This window comes from Battus philenor, unplaced genomic scaffold, assembly GCF_028537555.1.
Source record: "Battus philenor isolate CCGP_79_NKW_IND1 unplaced genomic scaffold, ilBatPhil1.0.hap1 SCAF_6, whole genome shotgun sequence".
NCBI classification, from domain to species: Eukaryota; Metazoa; Arthropoda; class Insecta; order Lepidoptera; family Papilionidae; genus Battus; species Battus philenor.
The window spans coordinates 5,232,485-5,254,588 of record NW_027181726.1 but is presented as its reverse complement, the minus strand read 5'-3'; the positions used below and the strand labels follow the sequence as shown (position 1 = coordinate 5,254,588).

Genomic DNA, 22,104 nt, shown 5'->3' with positions numbered 1-22,104 from the left:
AATCTGATACGCAAGTACTTAGCTTCAAGCACCGTACCCGTCTCTTCTCTTAACAACACGATGGACTCGGCACCTGCGCTGTTATTTCATACTAGGGGAAGTTACATCTATAAAATGATGAGATTCGAAATGCTTTTTAAATATATATGCTCTTTGTTTTGATTGGTCAACTTAAGACAATGTACGTTCTAATCTAGTGATTTCTTTAGCCGTGTTGATTTTCAATCTGCAACACGACAAAATTTGCGCGATACTATTGCAATGTGTCAGAAAAGTCAAGGAAAAATATATAGTTGCTTGGTGTAATCGGTTTACTAAACAAATTATATTACAAATCATAGCTCTAGATAATAATTTTAAACTTCACTGAACACTCTAATACGAAATAAATTTAAGACAAATCGGACTGATGAGGAAATAATGCGTTTTGATCTACGTACGTTCGACATAATGTTTCAAAACATTGCAAAATTTTTTTGTGCATTTGGTTTCATGTAGAATTTAAACGAATAAAACTTCATATCATATGATGTAAGTACATTGTATGACCTGTTTGTTTTTTTTTATAAGTATTTAACATAAATAACTATTACTATTATTTTTATTACTATACTATTACTATTATTATTGATATTTCACGGAAAAAACTACTGGAAAATTTTAGTACTTTGTTTATGTTTTCGAGTAAGTGATGACATTGACATTTAAATAAGTATTTCGAATTCTTGGCACATCTATTGCTTAATTCAAAAAGTGGGTCATGAACGTTCACTGCATTTTAAATCGTCATCTTTCTGGTCGTATCTATTCGTATATTATGTTATAATTATATCAATTGTTTTGTGATTCTCAGATGAATGCGCAAATGTAATTAAAATTTTACTCGGGTCAGCTCTCGAAACGGCTTTAAGCGAAACAACGATGTACCGACAAACAACTCACAAGCCAGCGGGGGAAATGATTCGATCACAACTCGCCTGGCTAGTTTTGCATTAACCGTTAGCCGATGTGTTGTGTTAATAGTAACTCTGTGTTTATATTGCGTTTTTCTTCATATTTCTTGTTTATCATCAAACTCAATTGTGACCACATCTATGTTATTTAATAAAAGATTATATTGTGAATTTATTTATAGACCAATTATTATTTATCTCTTATTAAATATACAAAAATGAAGTTATTTGTTTTCTGTTTAATTATTATTGCTAACGTTAGCAATAATGGTAAAGCTTCGATTGAAAGTATTATTCCAAAAAACTCGAATATACTACTAACGGATACAACTAAGAACTCAGGTGAATGTCTTTCTTTTGTTAGAACTGTAATTTTAATTTTTTTTATTCGAGAAAGTTTATGATAGAACAATTATCTGATTGTAAGTGATGCCCGTAGAATTGCGGTACAATATTGCGGATTTTCACGTGTTCATCGCCTTGAGATATAAAATCGTATATAACATTATCTTAGTAATTCTATAAGCAAAGGCGACCTTAACTGCGTTATTCTTGTTTGTTGTGTGATAATTTTTTTTAGCTTATTTTCAAAGAAATATTTAAATACCATTAAATACGAAAAAAAATCACAGTACTAAAGTCTTTAGTTTTAAATTCTATAATTTAAATTATATATGTTTTGCAGATAAATCATGTTATCGACCTTGCAAGTTCAACGTAAAACCAAGACGATGTCAGTATGATTTCAAAATAGAACCCACTGTGGAAGATGATGGACGGCCGGCTCTTGTCGTCAATGCTATGACACCCGGACCTCCTATACACGTCTGCGTTAATGACATTATAATTGTAAAAGTACGTAACAAAGTCCCCGGTCAAGACATTACAATACACTGGCATGGTGTAGAACAAAAAGGAACTCCGCATATGGATGGTGTGCCAATGATTACTCAATGTCCTATTGCATTTGGTTCAACTTATACGTATGCTTTCATTGCATCGTCTCCTGGAACATTTTTCTATCATGCAGATTCAGGTATTTCAATGTACTTATTACCACATTTATATATAGTATATCTATATTGCATTTATTTCTATATGTATTATGCAAAATTTTAACATAGACATCCATTCACAAGGTGGACAAATAACTTTGATAAAGTCGTCGAAATACGTAGAATGCACGCAGCCCTATTGGATATCATTGGGGAATGACGATGTTCAGCAGTGAACCTCCTACAGTTGAAATAATGACTATGATGATTAATGTAATAATTTACTTCGTTAAGCTTGTTTTCATGAGATGGAACATGGTTCGTACGAGTTTAGCTCGGATTGAAAAATTTCACATATCTCCTGAATATGTATGTGCAAAGTGCATTGGTGAGAGAGAGATGAATAGAAAAGAGGGAGAGCTAAGAGCATAAACTAGAGAGTACGATCTTTAACTTTATCTTTTTGATTGACAATTTCAGTTTGACGTTTATTTATCGAATATCCGATATCAGTACGCACATATAAAGAAGTAAACATAGAGTATTTACTTTATATACCTAAAAGAATTCCTTTAGAGTCCAAATTCATAGAAACTAGAATAAGATTGCGATCCCCTATCTATCCCCGTATTCATTCCCGTATCATGCATTCTTCAATTAAAAGCTATGTGGGTTCGTAACGCGCCATGATTTGAGAAAAGAATACCACAATTTTATACTAGTTGTGTTGTAATTAAAGTTTAATTTCGCTATGTCTTTAATACAGCAGTAGAGAATTCATTCCGAAGCTATATTATCACTTAAAAAGCCCTTCAATTGTGTACAATTTTTTTGACAAATTATTGTTTAATAAACTTTTTAAAATTTTAACACGATGATTCAGAGACATTACGTGAAAGTGTATTGTAATAGCGCACTTAGCTGACCACAAATGAATCACTTATTTTATAAAGCATAGCGAAAGCTTTGCCTTTCTCTAAATATTTCAAAGGTATACCTTTCTCTAGAAAAAGATCGAAAAAAGTTAACTTCTTATAAGTTTTTCTTATAAGTTGTTATAAGTAAGTTAGCCTATCTTTATTTTTAACGCTGGCTTATATATAATATATTATATATATTACGTAAATCGGTTTTTTGTTTTGTTAATATTCTTATGCGTATAGATCAAATCATCGAATATATGTTTGTATTTCTACTATATACTGTAGTTATAATTTGTACACGAAGCTTTTCTCTAAGAGAATAACATAAAAATCGGAGCCGCGGCCAACATTTGTGTCATAGCTATCGCCAATAAAGCATACAAAGCGATAAATACAGATAAACAAACCCAAAATATGTTTATTTTAAATGTTAATGATGTGAAATACTTTTTCAGTTTCACATCAGAGTGACGGTGTATATGGTCCATTAGTAGTAGACCAACCGCAGCCTTTGGAACCTCATGCGTCGCTTTATGATTTTGACAAGAGCAAGGAACACACTTTAATATTAGCCGCAAGGTTTTCAGAACTATTGACAGGCAATTTGGACGGAAGGCTATTAATGCCCGATTTACTTCTTATAAATGGAGAGGAGAAGAGTTCCAAGTGAGTAAAATATGAATAATTCAAGTTTATATCTTTATCATATTAACGGAACGCACAATTGAGGTAAACAAGTACTACGATCTAGGCAACGATAATAATTAGGAATAAATTAAGAGTGAAGTGCGGTGAAGACGAATGAACACAAGCGACATAGCCCAGCGAATTGGCAAGACGTGATGTGGCATTTAACAGGCCCCAATGTGCAAAAGACACTGAGGCCTTAATGTTATCTAGTGGAGACCGACGACTTAAAATCAACCAAACTCTCACTAAGTTCAGCGAAAATTAAAGTCAAGACGCTGGAGATTTATGTGCCTGTTGTGAATGTTTTATGGCAGAAATGATGATGATACGGTGAAGATAGGAGGGAAATCTCTTTAGAAACTGCTGATTTACGACGCACAGGAGTAACATCTTTTGGGGAACGGGCTTAGAAAACAGTATCGTTAGGATTAATTAAATTTAATTAGACACAAATAGAAGTCTAGTCGGTGAAGATGGATGTCAAAGCTTGCAGGAAGGCCTCCTTAAACCTGCTGCCACGCGGGACGTCAGCCCTAAGCACCTTCTCTGGTCCTTCTTTCTACAACACGGCAGACTGATCTGTGATAGTTACGTCTGTCTTTGAGTATATGGGTATAAGCCGTCCGATTAAAATCTTATTTATAATTTTACGATTGTCTTAAAATTTAGATCGGCTTTTATAAGGAAAGACTTTCTATACATGTTGTAAGAATGGATACTTAAATAGTCAAGTTACTGCGTAAAATCGAACAAAAACGTTTTATGACAATTATTAATAAACACAGACTTCCGTTTGCTTTGTTGGGTTACATCACAAGACAGAATAATTAACCAACAATTCAATTTAATGGTAGTAAAATATTATAAGCGTTAGTGATTTATGCTTAGCTTAAATTATTAGTGTAATAAACATAAGTTGTAAACAAAAATTTAGTATCACTTGAAAGAAGTATATGATTTATTTTATCTATTAAAATGTATCAAATTCAAAAATTTGTTTAATAGTAAAGATATTTTTGTCCTAAAATTTATCTTTTACTTTTCAGAATATTTGTTATACCAGGATACTCGTATAGGCTGAGAGTAATTAACGCTGCGGCAGTCGATTGTCCTTTGGTGGTTGACGTTGATCGTCACAGTATGATCGTGATAGCAAGTGATAGCAAACCTGTAAAGCCGGTCTCTACGAGTAAAGTTTTACTGTATCCAGGTAAGAATAATTTTATAACATTAAAATAACTTAAATGTTGGACTTATTTTACTTTTCATACATAACAAGCATAAATAACGATCTATATAAGTTAATTCTTTGTAAAATTTAAAGTTTACCAAACAAATGTCTATTATATTTGTATATTGTTATTGAGTAATGTCAAATGCCACTGGTCTATAACAGTAAAACAGAAAACAACAAAAAAAAGTCCTTTTGCGTACTTTGCATGATTTTATTAATGTCATGTAATTTCCTATACTGTAATTACAATTTTTATTGTACTGAGAAATATAAAGTACATACTATTCATTCTAACACAAACACTTTTTTGAATTTTAATTGACTATTAGGAATAAATGTTTGAATTATATCTGTGGTTTCTATCGTAAAAATATCTTTGATTTACTTTTAATTTTTTTCCATTTCATGCCAAAAACGAGATGCTTTTGCCTCTTATATAAATCAAAATTTTAGTATAAAAAATAATGAAATTGGTTCACGTGTTCGAGGTTTGTGCTTAGAAAAATATATAGTACATTTTAGTCTATGTTTGTATAAGATTACTCTTCTTTTTTAGAAATGCGTTTTAAGTTTTCTAATTATCAATATTATCAAAGGTTTTTTAATGATAAAAGTAATTGTTATTGAAGTAAGTAATTTAAAACATTGGACTTCTCGATGAATAAATACTCCTGCTATACGAAAAAACTTCTTCGGACACAATTAATAACTTTTTTCACTTTAATGGTATATGGCCTAGTTGATGAAAGAAGTTTCAGGAAGAGTGCATACATAGCAGATTGCATTTGCGACACTTTTCACGTACTAATAAGCATGGCGCAAGTAAAGCTCGTTATTTGTATCGTCTATGTGCGATATGTTCACGTAACATCTGTTTGTTTTTATAAATCGACTGTTAATGTAGTTTGATTGATTACGTGTGCGAAAGTTGATCTTGACGTTTCAAAGAAACTTCAAAGTTTTTCTTTGATAGTGAAAGCTGGCAAATTAATTTACATGTGTGAATTTGCAACAATTTCTAGACGATACTAGAAGATGAGTACTACAAAAATTGTTTGCTTATAATAACGCTGTTTTCACTTCGTGCTTCGAGAGAGCGGAGAAAGGCGTTGTCACTTGATGTATTACTTTTAGTCGACTTGTGTTGTAGTTTAAGGTCAACGCTGCAACCGGTTTAGCGATGATTTGTTTCACTTTCTATGATGTTATGATAATATTTATCACTTATTTTGATATTAAATTCGCAAACCAGGTTATCATATTAAATACGTTTTTAAGAATACGTCTAACCTGTTGTTTTATTATATTGTGTTTTATTATACATAAATCATTAAAATTTAATAATTTATGAGTTATGAAAAGAGTTCCCTATTCTATATTAGCACGTATTATTTATTTGTTTCATTTGTAATTTATTTAAAACTAGTCGATTTTAGTGAGTTTACCATCGCACTTTAACAGCGTTACTAATTAAAATTTTTCAATTTGAATTGTTATTTGAACGTTTCTTGTTTTAATCGAATTAAAGACCACATAGCATTTTATTATTTTAAGTATTTTATTTAAATAAGAGCAGGTGAACACGGCGTGGCCAGGCTCTCCTCTAGGCGGAACAACAAATTTGTAAATGTTGCGGCAAGTCGCTGGGTGCCGGCAGCGCTAGGCCGTTTTTACAAGTGATTTTTCAGGGAGGTTTATGCCTTGCAATAGGCGTCTGTCAACTAATATTATGAAAAAATGGTGATCTAAATAAATAAAAAATATATACGTTCGTCGTTAAAATTATATTAATTTTGGGGACAATTAATATCGATTTGAAATTACTTAAACTATTACCGTGAGGAATATATATGTACATAAAACTCTTGCTTATTACAGGCGAACGTGTGGACGTGGTAATAGAAGCAGCTCGCGAGAGCGGTGGATACTGGGTAAACGTTCGCGGATCGAATTTATGCGAAGGGCTGAGTGCCCACGGTATGTTCCTGTACTCTGGGTTTAACTACACGTCCTTATTACAAGAGGGTCCGGTAAGATTTACCGTGTTATCTGTTAATACTATTTATCATTACCCATAGAACCATAATAAATAAAATAGACGACCTCTATATTTTACTACCACAGTTGTTCAAATTATAACATAGATCTTAGGAAAAGCTGTGAAACACTACCTAAAATCAGTGAACCTTATCACGTTTTTATGTATGAGGTAGCTGTGTATTTAAACAATTTTGTTTTAAGTTTATTCAAATCCGTTTGTTTAAATGTGTGTTATAAATTAAGAATATATTAACTACAGATTAATAAAAACACGAAAAAATATTTACGTCATATATTTAAAAAATTATTAATTAAGTCATATTAAAATCCGGCATGACAAAATTTGTCGTCGTTTCAGCCGATAGATGCCCACTGCAAGGTATAGTCCTTCCTCAAAAATATCCATGGGATAAAGACCATAATCCACGCCACATGCCACGTTTGGCAGGCGGGTTGGTGATCGATAATAAGGAGAGGACGCTGTTATCTATCCTCTAGAAACTTATTTTATGAGCAATGGTAATCTTATTTAATCGTAGTGCACAATGTGTGGATTATATGAGATAGTATCCAGGGAATCGAACCCGCGACCTACGATTGCATGTCTTAGTCCTCTACCGCTGAGCTATCACTGCTCGTGATATAAATATATGTATCTCTTAGTATTATTTAGTTGTAAGTTTATAAATTATATTCACATTAAACATGCATTAAAAAATAAAGTTTGCCAATAGTGTTTCCACGGGTGAGACACAGACCTCTTTCAAAGACAGGTTACTTGTCGTATGTGACCACCACGCGAACTAATAGTACATAAGTAAATGGAACATATGCTACAGATTATAGTTTCTTAAATATGACGTTTTACCAAAGACGTTTTTCTCGACTGCTTCTAAACAGACGATGATATTACACACATAATTATTGTTCAAAAATAACTCTGTACACTTGAGTTAAAATTGCGTTCCTTCTTAAAAATATTTAAACGATTATGAATTCTTACCATATGTCATCAGGAATTTAATAAGCTTCTCTCTTATTCTGCACAAATAGTTCTATGGTGAGACGTAAACTAAGTTCTTGTCATGTTACATGTAATGTATTCATACAACTGTTTTTGGTGCAAATGCGTTGTTAGATTTATTTTTATATTTCTATAACCTTTCCTTTTAATAAAATAAAACAATTTAAGAAATAAAGATAATTTGATGTAAATCAAAGTCTCGAATTTCAACCGTAAGCTTTCCATAATATGTTAAATTAAAATATAATAATTATCATTAAAAATTATTGCTTCTATCGTAGACTTAATTATTTTTAAAACTAGAAAACTATGACATGAAACCTTTGTTCAATTTCAGAAGTTTGCAGACGAAGCATTAACAGACACTGAAAACATAATTAACGGACAGAAATTGTTTTCGTTACAATACCAGAATCTGAAAAAGCACGTTAAAACTTATTATTTAGGAATTGATAAAAAAGTTATTTCATACAATGATGACGATAATGATTATCGATATTTAAGTGATGCTGTGCCAAAGAAGAATTTTTACCCAGCAGCTCTGTGTAAGTCTTCTTGAAGTCTATTAATTGATTACGGATATACGTATGTCGACGGTGACTGAATGTCATGTGTTGATATTTACATTAGAAATCTAATTAAACTTTAGATATTTGTTATGATTAAGTCTATAAATAAAGTACAAAATACTGTTTTGTAATCCATTAGCTCCCTGTTTCGAAATTAAGATACGCAACACAGATCTCCCATCCATAAAGTGAACAGATGACCATAAAGGAGTTGAAATACAACCTGTTTCCAACAGTATCTATTAAAAATCCGTGGGACAGACCAACGGTGTACATTATACGGCTGAAATGATGATAGTGATGATGAACCGATTGAAGTTTGACTCTTTCAAGTATTCCACAAATCGGAATGCAAAAGGAGGTTTCGTGTGACTGCTCAAGACGAGGTTGCCTGTCAGACGCTATTGTGCATTTTTACTGCACACAGTATTCGTCCAAATGATATAAGAGCATAGTAATCTAATTCAGTAAATAATATTTTAATTGTCTATTTAAAGTGACATTACATTTATTTATTGTATGTCGTTGGCGGTAGCGTTCTACTTCCATAATTGCAAAAAACAAAACAATTAATACAATATGCAAGTAATTTTTTTTAGTATATCTTTAAATTAATATAATTCAGATTAAGTATTTAGTAACAGTTTCTTGTTTACTTTAATGGTAACTACGTAACACGATTTCTGATTTAGACAACAGCTGTTAGCAATTCAATAGTCTAATATTATTTATAATTACGCATTCAGAATAGAAATAAAAATACGTAATTTTTTCGTACTGTCATATATACGTGAATGGTGGGGTTGTAATCCATAATGTTAACATTTATTATAATTTTTTACAAGTTCATATTTATAAATTTATTTTAATATTCCAGCGTTACAGAACAAAGGCGTAGTACAGATAAATAATAAAAATTTTCTTTATCCGAATGCTGTATACCTGCTTAAGCAACGCGGGGTGAAGCCAGACTCTATTTGTAATGTAGGCGATGAGAAAATGAATAAACAATTGCAATGTATACAAGTACTAAAAATACGAGATAAACAAGATGTTGAATTGGCTTTTATAAATGAAGGTATGCAAATTTGTTATACTTTGTAACATTACTTACGTAGAAAACATAAATAAGTTTTGAGTAAGAAAAAATTAAAGATTTAAAAGAAACTGTTTCATCATTAACTTTTGACACTTTTTGTCGCATTATTTTATTATTTAAAGTAAGTAATTATTGACATTGTGGGTCGGCAAACTGAATTGGCGGTGGTCAGGCCACACAGCGCTCGAAACAGATGGCCATTGGGACCTTAAGGTTTTGAAATGGAGACCACAGTCCGGCAAGTGCAGTGCAGAATGTCCATCCATAAATTGGACAGACGACCGTTGTTAAGGTTGTTGAGGTCCTGTTGAGAATCTATGGCTTCTATTTTGAGTATTGGACGTCTTACGACTGAAACGATGATTATGATGAATAAATTAAAATCATGATTTGATAATGTCATTAATTTTATATGCCTATAACTACGTTCTTACATACTTTAATTAATGTTAGACTTGAAAACTAATTCAAATTTAATATTTTACTGCGACTAGCCTTGTCTTTTTCTTTCAAAGGCATACGTTAACAACTTTTCTACAGTTGTCGCGAAGCTTGATAATTTGTTATGAAATTACTTTTGTTTTTATGCGTTCACTTGGTCATAATTTTTAAAGGTTATACAGCTCGTTTTAAATGTCATGGAATGGGACGTATGCTGTTCTACGAAACAAAACTGGGCAATATGAACGAATATCTATGTTTTAATAGTTAAAATTAATTTATTGTATCAAATATTGCGACAGTTGCTGGTACATAAAAACTTATTAAAAAACTTTTGTTATAATCTTTATGCAATATGAATTTTGTTTATTGCAGGTTTTGGTAGTAACGATTCATATACTTTCTCTATGCACGGGTATTCAATGGAAGTTGTGGCCACCGGTGAATTTAAAGATGGCAAATCGATTACTAAGCAAGAATTTCAATTGCTTGATCAGAAAGGAAAAATTGAAAGGTATAGACTCAGTATTTTTTGTAAAGTCAGTATTTCTTTAATATAATAAAATGACTCGCGAAAGACGTTAACTTTCTATGTATACTTATTAAAATTATTATGGCATATCCGTGAACATGATTGATGCTCTACGTTTGATGACATTTGACTGCAAGATAGTTAATCACGTGACTTACAAATTGTAACTTTTATAATGATCAATGAAAAATAAATTTTATTGATCAAGAAAAGCGAAAGATAACTGTATTTTTTTAAATATTTCGATAGTTACGGCGCCGTTCAAAACAAAATATAGTTTTTCTTGCAGGATTGCAGGAAAGCAGACACAGGCGCTTCTGTCGATGTCTGTTCGCTTATATCACCGTTAAAGGATTCCTTTTTTGATTACATTTGAATCGGCCCGTCAGAAATATTATTTTTTACACACGTAGTTTAGCACATATATGCTGCAAGGAAAAAGTCTTTTCTATAGATATCTATGATTTGTCACATTTGGCAAGCGGGTTGGCAATCACATTGTGATATATTGGTCGGCTCAGGACGCTGCTTCTCATCCTCTGGAAACTTGTTCATGAGCAGTGACCATTCCATATAATTAATATATAAAGTGTTGATTATAAGATTGTGTCCCGTGAACTGATCCCGCGACCCACGATCGCAAGTCACAGTCCTCTACCGCTGAGCTACTATTGCTCATTTATTAAGACAATCTATTTTAAATGTTCTATATACATTATACACTATATACTTATTACTCATATCATATATATAAAAAAAGTTTAAACAAAAAAAAATAATACTTGAATAATTCTACTACGGCTACAAAGTGAACACACCATAACTTAAATTTGAGTTTATGCATATATTTATATGACGATTTATGTACTTGTATTTATACTAAAAGTTAATTGTTTTCAGAAATTTAAGAAACCCGCCTGTGAAGGACACTTTCCTTGTCCCCAACAAAGGGTACACGATTGTGAGGTTAAAGGCGGACCGTGGCGGAAGCTGGATGCTGGAATGCAGATCTTGCAATTTTCTGTCATTACCTGTGGCAATTCTTATTGATGTACCTCAATCAATCCCAAAAACCGTTATCGACGTTTTGCCAAAATGCGGCTCTTACAAACCTGCCGATGTTCTTTTAAACTAAAAGTGAATAATAGACTGAAACTAAATGTATTATTTTATTAAGTAGTGTAAAAAACAGTAAATACTTAAAGAATTAATTTATTTATTTTTATTTAGGTTCCTTTCGTAAAACCGAAAAAGATATAAAAAATATGTGAATTCATTGAAATTGCAAAATAATTATTACAAATCATAACCAGATTATAGATATAGATTAGTTACATCAAAAGTTGAGCCAAAAAGTTACAGAGGCGGCTTCAACCAAATACTGATAGATAAATCTAGAAAAGAAACTACTTTCAGACTCTCTAATCAGAAGTTTATGTAGTTTGCGGCTTAATTTGCGCAATAAAAATATGTATAATAACATGAGATTTATTCACTTCTCCATTACTTATTTTATTTTGCCATTAACATTTAACACATACATTACTCTACGCTTATGTCGTGAAACGTCGAAAAAGAATATTAGTTATTCGTTTTATTCGCCTATTAGAATCCCGAGATGTTTTAGATGCAAATAACCTTTTCGCAATAAGCCAATGCTTTAACGTTATGTATCCGAATATCTTATTTCTGATATATGTCAGGTGAACGTACTTGTGTCTAATTTATTTATTCCTATCATACTTTCTTGTTAAGCTCGTTAGAAGATGCGCGATGCAGGCCACTTCCAACCGCTCCTATTAAAAATTTGTGGGAGAGACTTATGTCCGGTAGTGGATATCTTACAGCTAAAATGTTGATGGTGATGATTATGGTCATACTTTTTTTTATAAACCGTTTCACAGTTTGAAGAGGTCGTACGTGATCAAAACTTTATAAAATTCGACTTTTTTGGTTTTATGAATGACGGAACTTAATTTTTTTATAAATCGCAGTTTTACACAATAATATATTATTATTTTGACATCAGAAGTCTCAACACACAAAACAAAATTTTATTTCCTTAATACAATTTGAAGGTTTGCCAATTTTAACCATAAAAGAGAAGAAAGTCTTCAACTTTTTAGCCTACACATTACCTTCTCTGTGACTTTTTGGATAATTGGAATGGAACTCAAAGACCTTTAAAATAATTTACGATTATAATCCCTCACCGTCAAATTAGATAATTATATATATCGATATATATATGTAGTTGATTTATTTCTTATACATAGTTTTCTTGAGTACTTAAAAGTATTTTCGGCAATATTACTAATAAGTGTGTTTATTAATAAAATCGATGTACGAAGAAACCTTCGTATAAACAGTTGGTGCTCCTTTCTCTCCGCATGGTGACATGCCCCATGAGATAATACCGACTAACACAGAGTTTACATCATCGTCATCACTTTCTAAAGATATTCCTTCGTTGCTATTAATTTCTTTTGTGTCATTAACTGAATTAGGTATCCGTAAAACTAAAGGTCCTCCGGAATCGCCACTGCATGCTGCGATACCACCTGTTACAGGTCCAGTGCATAAATGAGCTTCTTCATCTAAAGGATTCTCTTCGTCTTCATCTTTTGCATCATCGACTGCTTTATAACATTCTATAACAAGTTTATCAATTATATTACATTGTTTTCATAAGCTTAATAATTTTAAAGTAGTACAATTAAATCTATATTCACCGGTATAAGGTAGATACGTTACGTCAACTTCTTGCAAGCCATCCGGTAGATTAAGCATGAAGAGACTTGTACTGAGGATTCCCCATCCTGATATAGTTAATGTTTCTGGTAAAAATTTTAAATCATGCGGTAATTTTATTGGTTGTATTTTCCAAGTAAACTGAAACGGCGAGAATGTACGAAGTACAGCGATATCGTGACTACCGATACCTCTGAAAATATAAAAAAATCCACAATGTATAAAAACCGACAAACTTTTAAACAACGATCATTTGCATAAGAAAATTTATTTACCCGTTATAATCTGGATGCGGATATTTCTTAAAAATCGTTCTGATTTGAGATTCTGGTTCAAAGACATAATTATTGTGAATTCCTCCTATTGCATCTAAGGGCAAATATTTTGTAATAAATGAATCTCCGATACAATGGGCTGCTGTTAATATCTGAAATTATTTATTAATATTTTTCTGTTGTTTCAATCTTTATTATTTTAAAATTATGTAGTAATAAAACATAGTCGTAGATAATTTTTGTCTAAGATCGGGTTGAAAATATTTCCTGCACGTGCATTATTTGAAAGTAAATAAGATAAATATATGTTATCTAAAATCAACATTTACCGAATATTTACTTATAATTGATCCACCACAAATGTGAAATCGAAACCACAATAACCTCCTCTGCAAGGACACTACGTATGGATGGCTATGCGGAACTGCTTCATGACCGCCCATTAATCGTGGTTTTACATTTTGGATTGGAACTGGAATTAAAATAGGTAATTTTAAGAACTGATTACTTAAGTCTAAATTTATTTAGATTTTTAAAATTGATATATTTGTAAGATTTATTCCTTTATATTGTGTGAAACGAATCATTATTATCCCCACATCAGCCAAAATAGTCCCCCCTCCCAAACATCGCCTCAATGAACGGTCTCGAGTTGCCTCCATCAAGTGGCTTCCCGTGACCTTCCCATTTAATCCCGTGGCTGTCGTTGGTAGAGACAGAGCGATCAGTTTCCAGGTGGGTAGCAGCGTTCTTTGCGTAACATAAGACCAAACTGCGATCGTCAACCAGCCGCGTGGCGATTATGACATAGATGATACCATGTAGATAATGATAAGGAATATAAAAAAAATGTTAGTGCATTTACCTGCTAGATCACATGGTGAATATAGAAGAAAAATTAAAATAAGATGTAAAACCATATTGACAGCTCTTGTGAAATTGTGAAAAATGTATAGGCTTTACATATACTATTAAACACACACATATTATCAAAAAATTTCAGAAGTACTAAACTAATGGCTTCAATGTTCATTTTTATAAGGATAGTTATTATCTTAAAGGACCTTTAATTTTAATTATAAACGAGTATAAAATGAGTTAATAATATTGAAACCGTTATAAAAGCTGTAAAGTTTACGTATTACTAAACTAATTACTAGATATAATTAATTTGAATAAAGTTTTACTCATCTACATACAATTATTTGTTTATGTTTGTATCATGGTAGATTATTTTTATGACTAAAATTACTTCAGCGTTGTTAGGTTCTATTGGAGAAGTATCTTTTGTTTACATAATAACATCATAAAGTTGGCATTAATGTTTTATTGGTAATAGATGCGAAAGCCAAGTAAATAGTACGTTTATAACTCAAACTGCATCAGTTTAAACAGAATACCTAACGGTTTTACTTAGATCGCAAGAACTTTACATTATGTAAGACCTAATTTAATAAACATTTGTTATGTAGAAGTATTGTGATTATGACAGTTGTTGGTTATAAGAGTTAGTAAAGTTATTCGATTGAGAACATACATATATTTCAGCACATCTTAATTGTATTTCAAATCGTAGTATCAATTGCATTATCTCGTTTTGTGATATAAGAAAAATAATAAATAGCAAATACACCAAATGTTTACTAGCTGTATTAAAAACATGCAAAGAATACTGAATTTTAATTACAGCCACTGATTTAACAATTTAAATAGCTGTAAGGTTTATTATTGTGTATCAAGAAACATACGGGTGATTACAATATTAACAAAGTCAAGTATTTAGTTTATCGCAGTGTTTAAAGCTAATCGTTGTTTCTAACACTGGTAATAGTGAAAATATGTCAGTGCCGTGATTATTTTCTTCTGGTTAGTGTTACAGCGTGTCTTTAAAAGTGCATTGCAGCTATGTAGGGAATAAAACCACATTTTTTTCGGATTGGACTAACACAGAAGGCATTTAGCCTTATCTAGACCTTTTTAAAAGGTAGTAAAGCTGGTGAGTTCCCTCGGGAGCCTAGGCTTGGGCTTCTACTTTCAGCAATTATATTACTAGGTTGAGAGGATAATACTCCTAGGTCGCGTTTAAGGGCGACCTGACCTAGCGCAAGGGTCCCGGGAGGGAACCTAGGCAACCGAACTACGGCTTGGCCGGTTGCTACTATCTGGCTAACGTTACCACGCCGGAAAGCGTTAGTGCTGGGAGAAGTGACGGAAGAAATTTCAGCAACGTTTCTGTCTAACATAACAGTACTACATAAGAACATTCATAGTTATACTACTTCGACACGAAGCAGTCAATCTGTAACACAGTAATTTTAACGTATCATTTTTTGAAGGCACCTTTGTTCGCAGCTTGTATAGACTATCTTTTGTGAAATATATCGAACAAGAATGAATGAAGAATACTCAAGACGTCATTTACACTGTTACATAACCTCTGCTGTATTTCTTTAAATTTTTTATATTACATAATAAAAAAATCGTAAAACTTAACTAAAAAGTCACCTAGAAGCTTAAAAATAGCAAACAACAATGTTATAAGCATCTTCTTGGCATCAAACGCCTTTGTCGAGTTTCTGAAATCTTTTTGGAATCCAGAGTAAATACGAAGCAACTAAAACAAGTGAATGCAACTCATAGAAAAGATATCGTGTCTTTTACGTTGCTACGCTTTATAATCGTTGCGGGGCTGATGGAGCGAAGTGTAGGAATATAGTACGTAGAGGATGCTGCCATCCTTTGTAAATTGGTACGTTAGAGTAAGAGTATGTTGGAAGAGTTGTATATTTTTCACCCTTAGAGGCTCTTCTGAACTGTAAAAGGCGAGTAACTCGGCGGACTGGCCACAATACGAATCATAATCTAAGTTATATTGAGTTTCATATTACTAAAGTTCTCCGGATTTTTCTTTACTGCTTGTGGGTTATATAATTTTTAAAGTTTTTTATTTATTTGGTTCAGTCACATTGTTATAAAAATAGTATTATATTTAATTTTTTTTCTCTGTTGTGCGATTCGATATATTATATGACAGACGGTAAGAATAGAATCCTTATTAGGAATATCTCTGTATTTAATTGGTGTTTATAACCCATAAGTTGTTTTTTCTTCACCCAAGCGATTGTGTTTAATAAATTAATTTTTTTTAAAATAAAAGTTTAGCTTTAAGTTTTTGAAATAAAAGCTATTGATATAAGCTTATTAAGTAGTTTACTATTTCGTTAATAACGTCTTTAATATTTTATATGTGTTTATCAAATGAATTTTTAATTTACTGTTTCCTACTAATATCATTGATATTATATTTATCTATTAAAAAACTACATAGGTTTTGTGATAGCTGTACCATAACATCTCATTCGTCATAGATTTTATTACAAGAAAGTAAAATAATTCGTTTTTGTTTTCACAATTTTTGGTAGAGGTGTCCAATAAAATACAAATAATTTTGATTTTAATATATTTTAATGTCAACATGACTATATTTTGTTGTTATTAAAAATGTAAATTAACACAGACTGTTATATACACTAACATATAGATAAACAAAAAAAATACTTAAAAAAATCTTACGACTAAATTAGGTTTACACATAATAGGTCCTTCGTGGCGTTCCTACCACAGTAGTGTATTTTACATTAAAATGCTACTCTGTGTCAAAGTTACTGTAGCCTCAACGTTTAACCAAAACTAGATTTACAATAATTACGATTAAAGATTGGCACTTACGCTAGGCAATGACAATGGTGATACATTTTTTAAACTGTCCTTTGGGATGTATGCACTTATTCACTACGTGCGTTTAATTGCATCAGTCTTACTTTTTAAAATGTTATAAATCTATGGCCAGCCATTTTGATGTGTATGATATGATATTTTAAGTAACTATGCAAATCTAGTTTAAGTGAAACTGCAACCGTATGTGCTCTCAATTAATGTCAAATGGTAAAAGAATTATAATTTTGTGAGCACTGTTAATAAACCAGCGTTCAAGTTATCAAGAACTACAAGTAGTAACGTATTAATTACTCCTTATAGTCTCCTCTAAACTTAAGAGTAATTTAATATAACTTATATCCACCTTTCTAGGCGTTCGAATGACAATGGATAATGTACTATGAAAACAAAACATATATCCAACATTAAATAACTATTTAGAAAAGATTTCTTATAACTCATTTTAAATACTACAAAACAAGTAACAAAACATTTTAACATATGTATTAAAGACAAAAATATTGACAAATGTATATGCGATAGATTTATTTTAGCTAAAGCCTATAAATGAGTTTAAACTTTGGCCTTCTAGAGTTAATTGACATATATTAACATAGTCGACGCATAATATATCATAACTGTTAAAGATTTATTTACAAAAAAATAGTATTTCGTTAACTGTAACGCTTTATCATCATGATGGCGTATGGCAATAGGGATTGGCTTAAAATCCCTGAACATCGTTCGGCTATCAGGTATTAGTAAAACCTTTGGAACCATTTAGAAGATCAGCTGAGCCATCTCGATTCATATACTCAATGAAGTATTGGGAAATACGGAGGCGTGATAGCTGGCATGTGGTGCCCACATCTGGGGAAGTTTGGAGGCACTGGTGGCAAGTCGCCTTGTGTACCTATATGAAGTATTAGGTTCATCCCTATAACTATGTGGAATATGAAGTGGCAATGGAACAACCAGTAGCCTGAAATAAAACAAAAACAATATTAAATTGGGATATAAATTCAACAGATACATTTAACCGTATATGTAATTTTTATACGTAATAAATAGAACAGAAAAATAAAACTTAAGTTTATTAAATTTAGCATTTTTGCAGTGAGTAAAAAACAAATAAACAACTGAATATCATGCAGATACGATTTAAAGAAATCATTCATAATTTATAAATAGAACAAACTTAATTATTCCTGGTAATTTATAGTGTGGTACAGTAGCAACTACCTATTACACAAATTCAGGTATTTAGTTTAAAACTAATTTTACTACAACATTTAATATTGGAAAAAATCCAATCAAATATTCTATCACAAAACTTTCAGTTTTATTAACTTTGTTGTGTATTTGTTCTACAAGGTCTTGTTTTTAATAAGAGAGCAATAATTTACTAACATAGCATACTTGACTTGATGAAACATTTAATTTCTGAAGTGAACGGACTTTATTCAACTTTTATTATACATAATCAAAATTATGACAAAAAAAAATTTTGAATAAAATGGCCAAAAAATTGAAGAATAGTGATTTGATGAGATCATTTTATATTTATTTTTAATTATGTTATTTTACCAATTTTTTTTCAGTATAAACCATTGAATACTTTGAAACAGTGAAAAAATTTATAAGTATATGACTTCTGCACTAGCATTTACTATTAAAGAATTTTTTTTTCCAATTACATCCTAAAGCTAGGCTTAATACATAAGCCATTGAATGATTTAATGTTTGTAGAATTTAAAGAGAAAAAAGTATTTATATCAGAAGAAAAGGAAAGGGCGTTTGTTCGTTAATATAAAGATATTAAATACCTACCAGGATTATCAGCCTTTAATCTTAAGACAACGTAGCCATTGTTCGGCACAGCCAAAGTGTCCTTAAACGGCGGAAGGTTATACTGTCGCTTTAATAGACCCTTTCTGTCTAAGTCCAGGGCGTGTTTGAGGTTGATTTTCTTTATGTTTTTGTCGGGCGATCTACCCATACCGATTACATTATACGGCGTGCCGTGCAGGTGGAATGGATGAGACAGATTCGGCGATTGCACTGTGAATTCATAAACATTAATGAAGTTTATAATAAATATATTAATAGTATAAAGTCGGTGGATGCTGAGAACGCAAGACTAATCATTGTGGCGCTCTTTGGTGAAGGAGTATACCTTGCAGCGGGCCTCTATCGGCTGGCTTTCATATTGCTGTGTCACAGCCTTCAAAGGGAGAAATCTCTTTGAAGGCTTTGACACAGCAAAGGCATTAAGAAGTCGACGATAACATTAATTAAATATTTTCGTGAAATAGTAAATTTATGTATGTACACGATTTCAAAGTATATCGTTGAATATTAATTTATTACCAAATTTATAACATATTCTATTTCCTTACAAAAGCATAACAAAACGTAAAGAAAATATTAAGCATCAAAAAGTTGATTAAATACACTCTCATAAAAAATCTGCAGTATAAGTGATAAGTAGGTCGTTCGTTCGATTACCGAAATACGTTCTTATATAATTCACACTTTGCGCATTAATTATATAAAATTGTCACTGCTCACAAAAAAGTTTCTGGAGAATGGGTAAGAGCGTCCGTTACGTATATATCACTATAATACCACACTGCGATCGCCGATCCAGCCAAGTGTGGTGATTATGGTATATCCTCACATAGATATCTTTGGAAGAGATCTATGCCTTGCAGTGGGCGTCTATGGGCTGAAACGGCGACTACATCATCGAAATGTATTGTTTTCACTTCAATAATAAGGATATTTTCATCAATACAAATTTGGAAATCTCGTAGCTTCATTTTATTTTAATGGATGTCATTATGAGGAAAATTTTATTGCGGGTACTATCAAATTGAGCTCTTTTGGAAACCTTCGTTTGTTGTTACTACAAATGATGCAAAGAGAAAAAAGAAGGACAATTTGTTTGTCGTTATACCTTCGTCAACCAATACGATCTCTACTACGGAGTTCAGCGGCACATCGATCATATGCGTGCAGCGGCAGTCGACGGGGCAATTGGCAGGTCTGTTGTCACCGTTGCAGAACAGCTCCGGGGATAGCTCGTGCATTTGCGATAATGGCGGCGCTGGCGCAGCGGTATAAGAAATTTCATCTACCAAACTCAACACGTGGTCACCGTCAAAACCACCAACTGCAAATTTTTTATTAAACTTTATAAACAGTTGTTAAATGAAGTATCTCGTATTATGAAACTAGTCCAAGAAAATTAGACGGACAGAAGGCCTTGGTTAGGCTGTCGGAGGGTGCTGGATGTAAGCTGATTATAACCAAGATCCTATTGGTAACTTAAAAGGGGAGATATATGTTCAGCAGTGAATGATGATGTTGATCATTCTGAAACTTTATTTCATCATGAGCCCGGGTGTAGCTCTTTAAACCAAACCAGGTTTAAATATAAAAAAATATGGCGGCGGAGCTGGTCCGCTAATTTTTTATTTATTTAATCAGGGCTTTTTTAATCGTAAAATTAACAATTACAATTTGAAACCTACCTGTTAAATTTCACAACAATTTTGTACATAATAGACAAAAAGCAGACTTAACAAACAAAACATTAAAACGGTTGAAAAGTTGTAAGAATATGAACAGGAGGGCCGAGAAATCTCTTTATGTAATTGTCCTTTAGTGTCTTATATTTAAAGACAGTCTTTTTATAATGTTGTGAACGTCTTGTACGTCAATATGAAATTTTTTTTTCTAGTTATTTTCTATGATGTACAAAAAAGTGTAAATGAATAAATGTTATATGTTTTAGTTTCGTTCAAATTGTTATATTGTCAAGATGAACTTTGAAAAACAAATATTTCTAATGTTCAAATTTGATAGCTTTGCTATTCAAACGGTTTATTTCCACATCGTTTCAGCAAGGATGCTAAAAGCCATTTTTTGGTTACCTTGTGGTACATTAGTTGTTAAAATAATAGGACAAATAAATTTATCGTAGTATAATTCTTTTGCTGTCGACCTTGTTGGTTGTGTTTATTTTAAAAAGAGCCGTAGCTAGATATCTTACATCCAAAGAAGTATCTCTCGGCTGACTAATGTATTATGGTCTCTAGGACTCATTACTAATCGTTATTTTCTGTTCTTGTAGACACCAATAAATGTACAGTGATATTGTTAAAAACATTATTGGCTTATAATATACTTTATGAAGGAAGTTTAGTTATTAATTTGTATCATTACCGTTTAAATAATTTTCATGTATATTAGTATATTAAATATTTTGGTTCATTTCAGACTATATGTTTAGTTTCTAAGTTTAGTATCGAAAAGTGATATTACCCAAAAAGTTTTTATATGTGTTCTCCTGGAAAAGATCTTTCGGCTTGTAAATGTGGAAACGGAACGGCAAGAAAATTTTTACGTCAGGTCTGTCCTGTAGTATCGCTTTATCAACCGGCTTAGCCGATTTTAAATTACTGACACACACTGCATCGTTTCTTGGTACATCACATATAGCATCTAGTGGATTTAGCACCTATGGAAAGTAATAAATATTAGTAATTATAACAAAATCGTTTAAAAAAACTTTAGAATTTCAGAACATGCAAACAATAATAAGGAAATAACCAATAGTGCACTATACCTTTCCATACTACCATTCACATTACCAGTGTGTTTTAGAGTTCAACTCAACATCAACTAAAAATAAAATGTTTGCAGTAAACCAAAACCCTTTCTTAATATATACAGTAGATATTTACATTTTATATGACAAAATAAGAGTAAGAACAGGTTCAATAACAATGTTGGAAACGGAAAAAGGTTAAATGAAAACGGAAATTATTAATTAAAATTTATTAAAGTGGTTTAA

The 22,104-nt window shown here is 31.7% G+C and overlaps 1 protein-coding gene across 1 annotated transcript; it reads left to right on the top strand.

Moving 5' to 3' along the window:
• Nucleotides 1–786: 786 nt before the first annotated feature.
• Nucleotides 787–11,675, top strand: LOC137930481 (uncharacterized). Its single transcript, XM_068773739.1, has 9 exons — nucleotides 787–1,295; nucleotides 1,639–1,989; nucleotides 3,327–3,537; nucleotides 4,608–4,771; nucleotides 6,674–6,825; nucleotides 8,197–8,404; nucleotides 9,306–9,506; nucleotides 10,344–10,482; nucleotides 11,401–11,675. Exons 1-9 carry the CDS (start codon nucleotides 1,172–1,174, stop codon nucleotides 11,633–11,635), a joined length of 1,785 nt encoding a protein of 594 aa, XP_068629840.1. The 5' UTR covers nucleotides 787–1,171; the 3' UTR covers nucleotides 11,636–11,675.
• Nucleotides 11,676–22,104: the final 10,429 nt, after the last annotated feature.

What these genes read in the sequence shown, in the direction of transcription:
- LOC137930481 (XM_068773739.1), top strand. Translation starts at nt 1,172, where the DNA reads ATGAAGTTATTTGTTTTCTGTTTAATTATTATTGCTAACGTTAGCAAT. An exon ending in GGAGAGGAGAAGAGTTCCAA is followed by an intron (nt 3,538 to 4,607) that starts GTGAGTAAAATA and finishes TTTACTTTTCAG; the next exon opens with AATATTTGTTATACCAGGAT. An exon ending in CCTTATTACAAGAGGGTCCG is followed by an intron (nt 6,826 to 8,196) that starts GTAAGATTTACC and finishes GTTCAATTTCAG; the next exon opens with AAGTTTGCAGACGAAGCATT.